This window comes from Schistosoma mansoni, chromosome W (assembly GCF_000237925.1).
Source record: "Schistosoma mansoni strain Puerto Rico chromosome W, complete genome".
Taxonomy (NCBI): domain Eukaryota; kingdom Metazoa; phylum Platyhelminthes; class Trematoda; order Strigeidida; family Schistosomatidae; genus Schistosoma; species Schistosoma mansoni.
Genome location: NC_031502.1, coordinates 19,322,997 through 19,339,712, shown reverse-complemented (window position 1 = coordinate 19,339,712; position 16,716 = coordinate 19,322,997). Strand labels below are relative to the sequence as shown.

The 16,716-nt window shown below is 32.1% G+C and overlaps 1 protein-coding gene across 1 annotated transcript; it reads right to left on the bottom strand.

The window, feature by feature from the left end:
- Nucleotides 1–3,440: 3,440 nt before the first annotated feature.
- On the bottom strand, nt 3,441–15,825 carry Smp_128350 (hypothetical protein; the record flags this gene model as incomplete). The annotated part of the gene is made up of 2 exons (XM_018788885.1): nt 3,441–5,498; nt 15,079–15,825. The coding sequence occupies 2 exons, from the start codon at nt 15,823–15,825 to the stop codon at nt 3,441–3,443; spliced, it is 2,805 nt and encodes a 934-aa protein (XP_018654384.1).
- Nucleotides 15,826–16,716: the final 891 nt, after the last annotated feature.

Here is a 16,716-nt window from a genome sequence, read left to right as displayed (position 1 = left end):
GAGTCATCTGAAATGAAAATAACAATACAGAAATTTAATTTGTGGCGAAGCAAAAGGTTGGCGGTTTTAAATTTCTTAAACATGAGGGTGGAGCCTATAACTTAAAGGCTAGCGTAGTTTGAACGGAGCTCAACTTCTTAAAGTATGGAAAAGCATAACCATTAAAAGAACCCGACAAATGCAATCTGTCTGTATACTAACAAACGCTGATTTTATCCGTGAATATGTCTGTTCATTGAATTTTTAAACCCGCATTGAGCAGATGCCACCCATCGTCCCCATATATTTATTTTTTCAAAAGAGAGAGACAGTATTCTTCTTCGGCTTCGTTCACAACGTTGTATGAACGTACTACCTTCACAATGTACCAACTAGCACGTTACATTTGTTTCTACAACTAATATACAATGAAAACGTTGAACGAAGTGAACACACTCAATCCACTAACACTGAGTGTTTTAGATTTCATTTGTATTTGAATGCAATCGAACTGAAAAATTCTCCATTTTCTGTTATCGTTACAGTAGCTGCTAAGAATTAAAAGTGGAGTTCAGCACCTGTATTGCAGTAAAAGCTACTGGTACAAAACAATACAAAAATCATTGAAGCAAAATACATGGTCATAAAGCTGTAAGGTTTGAATCGCAAGTGCTCTGTCCTCTATAGTGCATTTTACTTGTTTTTGCAAAATGATTGCTGGTTTGACATCAGGTTACACAACTTTGAAAAAGAAGTACCAAAGAAAATGGTTATCCGTAACACTTCAGTCTTGTTGAACTTAAGAGACTTCGACTAACATAAATTTATCTTTGTACTGATTATACATGATTAAATTTATATTACTATCCCGACCCATGTTAGTGCTCTATAGGTTAAGCGTTTCATTGAGAGCCGAAAGATCGTGGGTTTAGTTTCCACATGAAACACTGAGCTCCAGAGTCACATTTTGTTTCTGTACTTGACGGTTTTAGGATTTCATAATAATTCGAGTGTACTTTATATCCCAAAGCAACTTAAGTTGGACAACAATTTATTATCAGAAATACATGAGTGTTGTCTTCTCCATCACTTGAAATCTACAAAGGCTTGTGTTTATGCTTAGTCTTGATATTAGAAGTGTGGCCTAAGGTTAAGACTACTGATATGTAAACTTATTAAAAGCCCATACAATGTTCACTAATGCTAATTTGTTCAACGAATTCAATCATTTCTTTGTATATTATCATTTTAGGAACCAGTTAGTGAGATTTTTTTCATGGGATACAAGTCAGCAATCACATCTTAAAATGAATTCACATAGCGGTTATGAAAATTGATTATGAATACAGTGGTCTTGGATGCTGTTAGAAGCATGAATTCGGTTATCACTCCCCGTGGAAAGGTTCTTCCAGAGGTTCCTGAAAAGAAAACAGGGTTAAAGTTGATCTTCGTGACCTGATAATGACCGCGGTGCCCAAGGGACAATTGCTTGCGGCTGGTCACACACGACCTTGTTGTGGGTGATTTCTGTGTCAGCTCCGTACTTGTTGAGACCTCGCCCTTGGAGACTGGAATCCATGGGATAAGGCGAGGTGTTCATTTTTAGGGTCGATCTTTTCTAACTTCTCCACAGAATCACTGTTATGCTGGTTGCCTGAGGGGAAACACCTTACTGTCGTCACACCTCCGTGCAGTTAGCAGCACGACTTCGCTCTTTGACCTTGGGTTTGCTGCTATTAGTCTTGTCATTCTTAAACCGACCTGCCTGGCATGGTAGGACCTTCAGGAACGATTGTTCCAGACAGTATAGCCCGATTGGTTCATCATGATAAACGAGCCCGATCATCACTTCAGGGTAGTAGCCAAGGTCGGGAGCGGTTAATGGAATGAAAACACTTCATTCGTTGTTGGTTCGGTGCTTAGTCTTTGTCTAGCCAGAGTTTAGTGAATCGGGTTTTCAAAAGACGAAAATAGGTCAAAGCAATATTGATTGCTTGCTCGTGGATTTATTTAGTAATAACAACTAGGCACTAGTAATTAAACTAATTGCCTTCAGAGTTCCAAGTTACAAGAAATGTCAGAATTACTTTCCTGATTACTATGATGGTAAAGGTTCGTCTTATTTTCAAAGGTTCGACAATGATTATTAGAGGCTCAGTTATTCCTATTATGGGGAATGAAGTAGACTGCTGGCATTTTCGGTGGTGCATTGCGAAGTCGTTTATGGAGGACAGCTGACAGATGCATTTCCAGTAAACACCGGAGTCAGGCAAGGTTGCTTACTCTCACCCTTTCTCTTTCTTCTAGTGATTGACTGGATAATGAAGACCTCGACATCTGAGGGGAAGCACGGAACACAATGGACATCTCAGAATCAATTAGACGTTTTAAACTTCGCAGATGACCTAGCCCTCATACACACGAACAAATACAGACGAAAACAACAAATGTACCATCAGCCTCTGCATCAATAGGCCTCAATATACACAAACGAAAACTTCTGTCACGGAATCAAATTCATGTGTTAGGATTCTCCAATATGGAATAAATGTGGTTGGTGAGCGGTGAATGAACCGGCCAAAGGTATTAGTCGAGAAATAACTTTTAAAAGTAATCGATATCTGAAAATTACATGTATGTTTTAGTGAGTGGGTTTAAATTCCCATTCGTGTATAACAAAGCTACAGAGATTGTACTTTCGTGGCCACTTTAGTGATTTTATATCAAAGAAATAACCAGCTAATATGGCTATAAGCGTACATCACAACGGTTCACTCTGTCTTTTAATGTTTGAACAAATGTGATAGTTCAAAGTAATTGTTTTGAATATCGTGTAAATTTTGTTATGTATTAACTTTTTTTTTCATTAACAACTTAGCACTTCTTATTCATTATGTTTCCATCCTTCTATGCTTTTTCTGTATAGTCGAGGAATCATAAGTTCATGAACCTTAGAAAGATTGAATAAGATAACAACTACCATGGTAGAATGTCAAGCTAATCCTTAGAGCAATAGATTCTCACCGAAATCTCAGATATCTGTAGTCACTATAGTCAAAATTACTTTGTTTTTCCTAAATCTCGAAATTCTGCTACTGTATATTCACAAATTCCTTTGAAAGTCTTAAATCGACACAATCAGTTAACAAAATATATTGTATTTCACTTCAAAATCACACAATAGACGCAAGTTTTTGCTAGTTTAAATAATATACAATTAGGTATTTGAATATATTATTTGTTTAGCTATCTAAGATTGGAAAAGTTGTGTCTTTCTTTCTTTCTTTCAAGAATTGAAAATATGTTTTTATGTTACACAGCCATATTTTAAAAAAGGTGTACCCGGATCATTTAGAATTTCAGTGTAAGTTAAAAATCTGTTTTGAAGTATTCATGACAATTTCGATAACCTTCACAGAATTATCACACCTATGTACTAGAGGTATACCTCTTTCTCATTTTTATGGTGTTATATACATTGGAATCATATTTGTGGGAAAATGGCGTCTTTTATTAGTTCCTTTATCGGCAGTGTCACTGTTATCCGTAATGTCCATATCACAAATTCTATTTGAACGCTTATGCTGTTGTTGTCGGTGATTACTGGAACTTACTGAAGAAGGGATTTTTCTGACTTGAGTTTCAGTAGCATCCTCATCACCATCCATGTCACTCCAGTTACCTGGAGGTAATTCTTCGCAAGAATAACAGATTCCTCGTCTCCAGTGTTGCTTCAGTCCTTTGGAATCGAGAAATTTATGGTGACATCTTGGGCAGATAAATGGTCTTTCGTTTGCATGTAAACGCCGATGTAATTTTAGATGAATAAATTGGCTAAATTTGGCTGTACATAACTTACACGCAAATGGTTTTTCACCACTATGTAGTCGCAAATGTGTTTTTAAGTTACTTGTGCTGCTAAAACGTTTTCCACACACTGTACATTGATGGGGTTTTTCACCGGTATGTACTAAATTATGCTTCTGTAAATGAGCCAACTGCGTAAAGCCTTTATGACATGTATCACAACGGAATGGTCTTTCACCTGTATGTGTACGTAAATGCACTTTTAAATTAGATAATTGTCCAAAAGTTTTGCGACATATATTACATTCATAATGCATGCGGCCATCGCGTTTTGTAAGTGGGAATGGTAAAGCTCGGTACCCACGTTGTTGTAAGTTATCACTTGAAATGTTACCACTAATCACGGATTTCCCACGTAGTCTTGAATAGTTTGAATGTAATCTATAGTTAGATAAAATCGATGACTTGTGTACAACATTTACTGAGTATTTTGAGTTTTCAGTTGATGTTATGGATTGAGAAGGAAGAGAGTGACTTGAAGTAGGTAGTGTGTAATTATAATGGTGTTCACTATATTGCTTCGTACATGGTGTTAATATTGTCATCAAAGGATTACTACAAGGAGTTGTAATTTTATTCATCTGAAATGAAAATAAGTTATGAGGATAATCATATTCATTTTTATCTGGACTGTTGCTTGTTTTTGATTGAGGAGGTTGAGAAACTGACTGAGAAATATTTTTTAAATCACTAAAGTGTGCTGTATTTAGATTTGTACCATTTTCGCACATTCTGTATAAGGGTTGTTGTTTGTATTCAGAGTCAGCATTCAAGTTATCGTTCTGATTACGTTTATTGTTTCTGACATCATTTGTAATACAACATGATTGAGGGGACAATGTAGAATTAGTGTTTAGAGACAATGAATCTGATCGGTGATAAGAATCCTCTTTTATGTGAGATGGTTTCACAAAAAGATTTTCTGTGAAACTTTCTAACGTCCGAAAACCATTCGATGTATTCACTGAAGCATGCATTGGTGAATTGAACGGAAAAATATCACTACCACTATCAGCATGAATATTTATGCTATTACTAAACGGAAATGATTTAAGCTGAAGTTCATCTGATTTCTTCGAACTCATTCCTGACACAGACTGACTGAAATCAATTGGTTTTGATTGAATTTGATTAAATTGTTCTAACCATAATTTATAAAATATACCAAACCAAAACTGAAAACCTGTTTGTGAACATGACGAAGAAGACAATGACGATTGTTCAGCCAATGAACATGGAAATGATGGTTGTGTTGGTCTACAATTATTAGTAGAATTAGAACCGTTAATTAACTGATCAGTAGAAAGCCATTCATTGTTTACGTAACTCTGATTTCCAGTATCAACATTAACGGAATTAAATTGATTTAAATTTTCCCTGTTGTTTGAATCTGTTAGTGTATTAGTTAAGTGATTTGATACATTTAATAACAAATCAGAGTTTGGTGATTCGTGTTCCGATAACAAAATTCGATCAATTGTGTAAGTTAAGTTGGTTTTTATTTCATCTGTATGGTGTATAATATTGTTGTGATTACTTGTGTTATTATTATTATTATTCAGAGAGTGATTTGAAGACTGATTACCATCTGAAATTGAATCAGGGAAATTCAGCATAAGCGAAAGATCTTCTGTTAGAGAATACTGGCATTCCTATAAATAAAGAACAGTAAGAAAAAGAATTAGCTGAAAATTCACCACTTTACTAGAACAGTAGTCATCACAATAGGACACAAAGTCTCCTTATAGAACGGTATAGAATAACCAATAATGAAAATGATAAAATAAAAAATTGATAGGAATTTATTATTTTTCTGAAAACATTAGTCTCCTAAAATAATACCCCTCCTCAAGTATTAGATTTTAGAGTGTGATATCATCTAGCAGTGTAAGTAATTGGTATGTTTATATTTGTTCGTTGACCCAGTGAAAGATCCAACTGTAGCCCGAACCGTCCCAGACAGATGAAGTTTAGTGACCATTCTGAAGAACCTAGTTGAATTTCAATCGATAAAGTTATTCATATCTGTTGAGTTTCATAATATAATGTCTAAATGAACCATTTGTATTTGTAGAATGGGATCTGATTTATTAAATGAGGTATAAAAATGTCATTCCAGCATAACTGCAAAAGAACATTCCACTCTGGACAAAACAGTAAATTGAGACTTGCAAATTCATTCGCATTCAGCTCGTTATGAATAAAAGTGTTCTGATGTAACAAGCAGAAGTACGCTCTCCTTAGTTGTTGCTAGTTTATTCCATTACGTTCACATCTTCTAGATTTAGTATCGATAGTCTTTCACCAAAGAACTAAGATCTTATGTAAGTATATTGGGATTGGTGAACGTAAATTTTTTTAGAATGAGTAAACTTAATGAACAGCACTTGATTCCATTTTGTTGTCAGAAGATAAATAATAAGATATAATTATGTAACATTATGTCTGACAAATTTATTTTTCTGTTAAACGAACAGGAATACATATTTATGTACAGTTTTACTTCCATTCTTGGTCCTAAATACAGTTTAACACATTCCCTATTGTTCTCCCATCCATTGGATACAGATTTATATTCCACTCTCATCATCAGCCTGTATTCTATAAGTAACAGTTTTTTATACTTACGCACAGATCTCAAAGTGAAAACCAAAATATTTTTTGAAGAAATTATTCTTTTTCGCCTATTGGCCCAGTTTTCACCTTTTAATTTATTATGAGAAACAAATAAACTATTTTCGTAAGAAATTGCGAACTAATATAAAAAGTATACAGAAAATAACATTGAAAAGAATTTCTAATTAAAATTATTTCTTGTCACAAGTCGATTCCTCTCTCTCTATCTCTCTCTTTCACACACACACACACACATGGACACTGTCTATCTCTTGCTGTTTCTGCCTTAAGACAAATCCAATTTATCTACAAAAGGGATACTTTTATAATTTATGGATTCTAACACTCTGACAGAGGTGATATGTCTTATGCAAAATATATAGATATATATAACAAAAATGACCATAAATAAAGGAATCCTTTGTTTTTTTTACTTGAGAAATGTAACACATTCAAGTTAAATTAAAATAGATGTAGATTGTTTATTGACTAATAAAATAATAATTTTCAAATTTATATTGCCTTGATCAGATGTTACATTCATTGTCAGATCATTAGTCTATAGAATGCGTTTAAATTGTGTTCCAAAAAGATTCCAACTGAATTATTCTTATTTGAATGGCAAATTTTTCATGTCTAACCAAGGGATTGCACCTAGGTTGAAATGTGCTCAAAGTTAAGCTATCAACTCCTTAACATTTATATTATGGTAAACTGGAAAAATATATATGTGAGAGTTCATTTTTTTTCCGCAAAATCATGTAACATCCTTGATTTTCGAATCTTTTTCACTGAGATTCTGTATTACTTAAGAACATTGGTTGACGATCAAAAACGTTAATGAGTCTTAGTTTCCAATTTAATAGTTTGAAGTAAATCATTAGCAGTAATTTCAGAATAGCCCCAATCTTCACATTAAAATAAAACAAATCACTAATTCATCATTTATCATTTGACATCTGATTACAACTTCTGTAGGGGGAACTAATGAAAACAACTGCTAGCTGTTTGTGATTCCTAATATTATTTCTAATTGTTCCAGAAATCTTCCTCTATATTTCCCTTCTCGTACCGATTCCCATTCTATTTAAAATTTTCTACTTTCATATGATCCATTTTTCTACATTCCAATATGATTATTTATGGTAAAGTTAATAAACAGGGATTGTGTAATTTCTCGGCTAAATAAAATCAGTTAACTATCTTAAAGTTATTCGTTATGTCGATTAAGGGAAATATTTTTTTGGTATTTTTCGTAGAAAAATAAATCTGATACTTCAAACGGAATATTGAAATCTCGGAATGAACCACATGTTTATTAGTTCAATCCATATCTTGGCTAATTTCACTGGGTCAGTCACTATATGGTCAATCATGATAATAAAATCATTACCCATCATTTCATTTACAATCAGAAAAAAACTGCTAAAACAGAAAAGTTGTGCTGTTTGTTTATGGTTGTTGTCAAGTCAAGTGACTTAATACCCGGTCAACAGATTGATTTACTGACTGACCGAGCTTAGCTATGTATTTAATTGAACAAGCCTCATTTAATTCATAAATAAGAACTGAAAATATGTTCAGTTGTTTTTACTTTATTTCTCTGCTTACAATAATTAAGCGTAAAAGTTTGTTTGCATATATACACATTCAAAAAAGCAAACGAGAAAACGATAGAGGGGGGGGGAGAAAATTCACTGGGTTTTTTTTTCAATGAATACAGAGATAAGGCTAGTCGAGAAGAATAGTCTTTTTGTGTTACTTTTTTGTATAACCAAGCCTTTGAAAGTCATTATAACTCAATAAATCAATCAGTGTTGATTACTATAGCAGTGAATAATAAACTGACAGAATTAATTTTATTTTTAATGTAAATAAGTTCGCAGATGGCGTGCACATGTGATATAGCCAAATCAAATAACGATAACAACAACTTGTTGTCATTCGAGCCCAGCAACAAACTTCGATAATCATTGACTTTTTTCAACATTGTTTTTCTAAACAAACAACATTAGCTAAACAACCGTTTGTGGCAACAAAAAAAATCGTTTTATTTTTAAGAGATAAGTTTTCATTGATGAAATCCTCTTTTAGTGAATTTTGTTAAACAATAACTTATCTTGTTTAGAATGTAGAGTAAATATTACGGAACAGGTTAATGATACAGTAAGTAAAACAATGTCTAACTCTAATAACCACTAAGTTTAATGAATATTATTTATGATCCCGATCAAACATTTGTTACCGAATTGGAATTCTAATCAAGTTTCAGTAAACAGACTTCATCTGACATTGACGTTCATCAGTAGTAAGACAATAACCATGATCTCAAAAGAAATAATAGGATCTCCTCAGTCACTCAGATCTGTATTAGTCAGTATCATAACCAGAGACGTTACCACTAAACCATATATTCATAACCTTTTGTGAGGTACACTGTACTCAACTTTTGTTTTAGTAAATAGAATTCGAGAAATTAATCTTCATAACTTGTTGGTTTACGAGGATGATTAATAAAAAATATGAGATATTTCCCCACTGTTTTGAACTAAATCTGGAACACTTCATCGACGAACTCACAAACACACACGCACATGCAAAAAGATCTCTGATATGGAATACTGAAAAAAAACGTTGAAAAATGTCGAAAAAATCTCAGACCAGGTAAATTTTTCCAAATCTCTTCACGCAGTATGAAAAATAACTGTGATACATGTTAGTTAACTAGAATTATAGCAAACGTCTTAATCACTAGATGATGTATATAAAGACATCACATTTTCTAATCAATAGTCAATGAGAAGCAAACACAGATTAGTAACATGATAACTACCACTAATCATGAATAATTACTCATTAATTTTCACTAATAGAAAAACGGTAAAAATGAAGTGATTTTTCCATTTAAGCATATAGTTTTGCTAAGAATATGAGGACGTTTGACCAAAAGAAAACCAGTTGTATATGCTGTGTGAAATATGTTTTTTGTGTTGATGGTCAGTGATCTCATTCACTCAATAATCAACAGTTCCCGACTGCCCAGGTCATTCAGTTGTATATTTAACTTCAGTGATGTGTAAATAATTAGTAAAAAATTTGTTATCATAACTAGTATGACCATCATAATAGAAAAATGTCTACTTCAACATTCCGTACAACTAATGCAAACAATTATTAATCACTAATCTGACCATCTTGTCAATCGTCCACCTCCTGCTAGGTCTCGAAACTCAACTTTTTTGAAACCTGCTCCTATAGCTAGATCATAACTATACTAAATCTAGTTTTTAATGAGGTACAATACAATTACAAACCAGTGTGAATAAAATTAATCAGTTATTTGAGAAGGGTATAATTATTCAATTAATTAAAAGAAAGTGGATCACGCAACTGTGTCCTCCACCTTTCCTAATCTATGCTCTTTCTCTTACCACTATAGTTGCTACCACAAGCCAAAGTATGACAACAATATGTTAACATGTCTTTAAGGAAAGTGGTCAATGAGATGATTATATAATATATGATTTAACTCGACAATTAAATAATGACTGTCCATTTGGTTGAATTTTTTCTGTTGATTACTTTACGTACAGTTTACTTAGTTCTCTTACTTATTTGTGATATGAGATCAAAGTATGACACTAATGAAGAGAAAGGGTGGCGATGAATGGAACACGCAAGAAAATTGGCTAACAAATGGTTTTCGTTGTTGTTGTCAGGACTTTTATTTACATTTTAAACACGGAAGCAGGAGTAGTGGAACAGAATAAATATTCCGTTTCGTCCTTGGTGTTTATAATAAAATAAAGTTATAATTGAATCAAATAGTTACCTAAATAACATCAGTGGAAACAATTAGAAGAGCTATATTAGTTTCTAAATTTCATGATATAGTCCATTTTAATTTTTACGTATCGTTTTTATCGTCTAATAGTAAATTGTACAAGACTTCATGAAACGCATGTCTTACAATAACTGATTATGAATTGGATAAACTATACGCTTTTAAAAGTATTAGGATTTACCAAGGTACAATCTCATTACCAAGTCTCGTAATTTAAGAATATTGAATACATAAGTTAACCATTCTCTAATTCCATGCTATTATTATTGATAATTCTATTGTTACTTCTTTCTCATGCTTCTTATAAACACCGTTAACCTATACGCAAGACATTAAACCTGTGTTCACGATTTTAGTTGAATCGAACTCAGAAATTTCAATAACTGCCTTTATGGATATACACTATTGATGATTTGTTCACTTATTCACTTTAAGTTTTAAACAGTTAACAAAAGACCCATTTTCTCTAATTCGTTCAATTTAGTTTAACTTGAAGTTCATGCACCATTACAAAAATAAGTTCACTAGACTAAGCTACTGAAATGACTGAGATTCAGCCCTATCGGCATATGTGCATCCAGAATGTGTTATATCAACGTTACAATTTAGTCAAAAGCTTTGATGCATTTGAATTTTAGTTAGTAATTGGGTCCAGAAATTGTGTTTCGTCCTCTTTGGGACTCGTCAACCAATTTTTCTAAATCTCAATCGGGAACCACACAAAATTTCGAACCCAGTACCTGATACTTTCTTATCTAGTTAGCTACTGAGTGCAAGTAATTTTTTAGTTTTTCCAATGAGTGTGAACTGATTTTCAAGGAACAGTATTTACTCGTTTTAGATTTTATGGATGATAATTGATAAGTTTCTATATAGAAAACCCCATTAGTGCTATTTAGTGATAAGTTTTAACACCGGATCTGACTCTTAACATAAACGAAAGAATTCAGGTACACCCATCTGACAGGTCCCAAATAGGACGGAACACGTGTCCTGGACTCCAGTGTTAGCTGTAATCTGATGTAACTTCATAATCTTCCTTTCTAATAATCTAAATATGATTAATAATATTGATTACTATAAACATATCGTACTACTGAGTTTTTAGATACTGATGATTGTAATTAGTCTTTTTTTCTTTTATATCCACTTACACGTCTCAGTGAAGCTAGCAGATGTATGGGAAGTGATGAATAAATCTTTAATAAATAGTACATATATCCAATTGACATTTTATTTAAATATGCACAGGTTATAAGTTTTTACCTATAACTATCAATTTCATTACACAAACAAAATAAATCTCATGTCTAATGATCCAATTAAGTTCATGATAACAGACTGTAATGTAAAACAGTCTAATCATCAACTTTTAGGTACTTCAATAAATACCATAGCATTTAGAGCATAACAGTGAAATCGTTATTATGTAGCCACAGTGTTCCAGTCATTCAACAAACAAACAAAAAAAAAACAGATCATAAATGATGTAACATATTTTTCATTCAGTTTCTACAAATGTAGGGTTTCATTTTTCTCTCAGTTCATGGAATTAATGAAATGATTTGATAAATGAGAGTAGGATAAAGGTTAAATGACTGAGAAATAGATATACTCACCAATAAATTAAAATGCTACATTAAATTAATCATTAAAAGAAGAGAGTTTCATTTCAAATATTTAAATAATAACAACTGAGGCAAATAGGTGACTGAATTATAACTGGCTTCGTTGTTATGATGAAGATCAGTGTTTAAAGTTCAAAAGAATAGTTTCAACTGTTTATTATTTTTTTTTAAAGACATATGGAATGAATTGATCATTATGAAAAGGGAGGAAACCTATTCGTGGTTAAATACATAATAAATTACTACGCTTCATTAACACAATACTATGGTTGTCTTAAATTTCAATTGACGATTTGTTTCAACTGTGCATTAAGTTATCATTAAATAAAACCGGAACAAAATAATTCAGTCTAAATGACACGATAATAAATCATCTGACAATCTCATTCAAATCCAACTGTATACATATTAGACTGATTAATTGAGAAATTTTATTTAACCTGGAATTGTCTTTTTCAATATTTGGAATTATTTAAATTAAAACAAACTTAGAAAAAATCAACAGTGATATCAGAGGTACACCTGAAAGACTTGAATATATACATAGACTTTACTCATTCTAACCACTAGATGATAATCAATCTACTTGCAAAATGGTCAGAAGCCGAAAGTTATTAAGAAACTAATGTAACCCAAATATCACAACTAACTTGGGTACTTTGAATTATTAGAAGTAAATAGCTATTTCCTAAATCTGCGCTCAGTAATACGAATCAAATGAATGGTGGGAACATATTTTTATTTCACAGAATTTGCAAATCTCAAAGTTAGATAGCATACTCTCGAAATATATTATACGTAATTTATGAAACCTATTCTTAATGAAGGAACATATTTAGATAACTGTCAACCTCTACTCAATACATTCAGTGATCTTGTTTAATATGATCACTTTTGAGTATGCAATCCTTAAACAAAACACAGACCTTTGGATGTGAAGCAATAAAAATAATAACGGAGAAATTGATTACTATGTCTAGGCATGTGTACACTACAAATTTATGACTTTTAAGAGTGAATTGATTGTTGCAACATTTTTATCTCCGTAGCTCTTCATAAAGAATATTAAACAGATACTCAAAAATTGTATATTACACAGATATAACTTAAATAAAAGCCCCTTTTCTTGTGAATGTCCAAATTTTTCAGTGAATCAAACTCAGATACTAGCTTACTTCTGATTTGTTGGAGTGAAGTTTTTCAACAGAGATATTGGTAAGGCTGTAGATACATCAGTCGGAAGTAGAAATGGATGTACAGAATAATACTTATTTTACTAGTGGGGAAAATGACACGAAATGGCAAAACAGTGATAAATTCCTTAGTATTCGAAAGCAGGGACTATAGATTCAATGATTTATTTTTCAAAGTTCATAAATTGTTCTTCAGAATTTATAGATTGCAGATTTGAATCCATATACACAATTGAAAGATCTATTTCAGTTGCAGCTATTTACCAAGACAGTTCAACATCTCTGAAAAATCAGAATTTTTACTAATACACAGAGAAGTGTTGTTCGAGATTTGAACTTGAAAAATAAATTTCTTTTCAGGGTATCCGTAAAGCTTAGTGGTTACAGTTACACAAAAAATCTTATAAAGTACGGTCGATAATTTGTTCCGATATAGATAGATACTAAAATGTTTGCCAGCTGTAAGTAATAAAACTTCAAAGTATTTGTCCCTACAGGAGATATGTGATTATAATTGCGAAAGCTTTATGGAACCTCGTCAATACTATCCACCACTAAAAAATAGATAGTTGTAAAATAAGGGAGTGATAGCAATCAAACTATACTGATGTTGAATGTTGTTAAAATTTATTCAAGGTTAATAAACAAAATGTAAAGTTGAATGGTAACGTCTGTTAATTTACCACTATTTTAATTAAAACCCTCTTTTTACTCAACCAGAATTAGATTGATTATAAAGTACAATATTAGAATAAACCTACTAAGTCGTTCGTGATCGAAATAGCTTCAGCTTTTGAGACTTACTTCTATTTTGTCAGTCCAATAGGTTACCGTCACTTTATTTATACAATATGTAACGTATGACTTACATTCTGGAATGAATTGAAAGAATTTCTTCATTCAACTAGAAACAATTGCTTTCCTGATTCAACCAGAACATCTAGCTATTAATCACTGTAATTCTGATCGTGTGATAAGTATTGATAAAATATGTACGTTGTAGTGTTAAAAAAATGACGACTGAAGAGTGCAACAGAATAATGGAATTGATTTGAAGCCAGCTGGAAAGAAAAGCATGGGGGCAGAGATCAATTCAGGATACTTGTCGGTCGTCTATAGCTCATCTGAGGGCTCTGAATATTAAGTAGGGAAGTAAGTAAAGGTTGTTTTGCCAATAAACCGATTGGATAGTCATGACAATTTATGAAAATAATTTAAAGTTTGACAGATCACGAAAAAGTATAATTAACTGTATATATAAGCAGAGATTATGAATTTATATTAAATCAAACATTTCTTTGGTGATAGATACAATATATAAATGAAAATGCATTAAATAATGATCTGAAAGGTATTCTGTTAGTGATTCCAATATGTTTACATTAGTCTTGTTGATGGGAGTAAAAACGAGTTAAAGGTCTAAACAAAAACTAACTCAATCTATTTGGCAAAAGTTAATCCCCCGGGGTATCTAATTCAGTTCAAAATAGACAAAGAAGTTTAATTTCTCTTATTCACACAAACAACCGGTGGAAACTACCGTCGTCCGGGTTTTTTTTTTACTGATACTTACTCTGGTATACAGAACTTAAGAGTTCTCATCATCATCATTAAATTTAGATTTGATTTGAGGGTATTTCGTGTTATCGACTCCATCTGTAGTTGAGTAACTTGTGTCTTTAATTATGACGTCACAATATTGGTGCATATAGATAATATGAATAATCTGTAGTAACTAACTTCAATATTTACATCTGTCCTATAGTGCTTCAATGGAAAACTCTATCATTTCGACTCTTTTCCAGAATAAAAAGCCAATGTACTACATGTAGAACGCTTTAAAATTTTAGTAAATAGTTTACTTGTATTCTTTTCAATATCTGTAGTAATAAAATTGAGGTAACATTAAAGACAAGAGTAAACCAAACTGTTCACACACAAATAGACTTACATTTAGTGATTCATTCACCGTTTCAAGTTTATTAAATATTTCATCTCTTCCTTGTTTATAAGAGAATAAATCGTTCATTGGAAGATGGACCCCATTTGATTCACTATACAATGATGAATGCATATTAGATGATGATAGTGAAACAGGTAATGACGTTGACGGAGACGGTGACGTTTTGACTGGAATAGCTGATGCTGATAGACTGTCTTTTAAAGTTTCATTATTTCTCATTCTTGATGCATGTGATAAATTGTTTGTTGTGTAATCCGATGAAAGATCCTCATTTATTTCTTTGTTTTGATGATTATAGCCGTCGCATGCTTCATTGGATGATACAAAATTTAATTGTAGTGACTTAAATAGGCATGAGTTTAAATACTGCATTGACTGATAATACTGAGATTCATTGCTTTGATGATGATCATTGTTATCACTACTATTATTCAGTTGTTTTGTTCCAAAATCAAAAGACTGACCTATATTCTTTAGTGACTCTGATGCTGTTCCTGTATAATCAGGCTTACTTCTGAAATGTAAATTATTCCTGTTGGAATTATCAATTATATTGGCACTGTTACTACTATCACTGTTGTTGTTTTTATGAATAGTTGTACAAGAGGCTATCTCATTACTGTGTAGATTGGAACTGTCAGATATAATAGGGTGGTACATGTGAGTTTGTTTATTAAACAGACTGTAATTATGGCAAATTAGTGGACTAATTATTGATTCTGTATGAGTTAACATTGAAACTGAAATACTAATATTAGATTTTCTTTATGTTTGGAAAGTTAGTTCCTAAATATATAAAAGGGAAATTATAAAAATTCCGTCAATAACATTACTCATAAGTAGTTGAAAATTAGACTGATCGATTGGTTTATGTTTACCTTGTTTTATTAGTAATAGAAAAGAAATCTTAGTGTGAACAGAAGGTTCTTTTTTACCAAAGTGAAGTTTTACTACTTCAGTACAAGAATTAGTATTTTAGTTTTAGATTTATTCACAACATGTAATTCAATCTTTGTTCTGTGAATGTTCTCGTATAGGTTGTGACGATTTAAACGAATAAGATGAGTATCTCACTTATGTTTTCTTAATAATTCACTCACCTTTATAATAGACAGTTCCGCTTACTTCATACCGAAATTGAATCATTTACTAAGATTAGTGGGTTTAAGACAAAAAAGATGTTTTTACAAGTTTACTGTGATGTATTTGCTAACCTAAAATTTCCCTAAACACAATACATATTGTCCAGAAATTAACTGTGTACCGATGCACTTTAGCTAGAGTGGAAGTGAATGTTCCATATCGCTTTATGTTGGCTTGTAGATTGAGAAATGACCGATACCAGCTGTAAAGGTAAAACACTTTCTAACGGTTCAGGAAAAAAAAGACAAAAAAGAATTTTTACCAAGAGAACGCTATGTAATAAATTCCTCAAATTTTAGGATGCTCGATTATACTTTCAACCCCTTAATATGTATCATAACGTTCAACATACATGAACGCTGTCTACCCAATCTACAGACCGATATACACTGTCTTATTAATCTTGTAATTTTATCCGTGCAACCGATATTCGATTTAACTAACAACTACTTAGCATGACATTGTTATAAATAATACTAGATA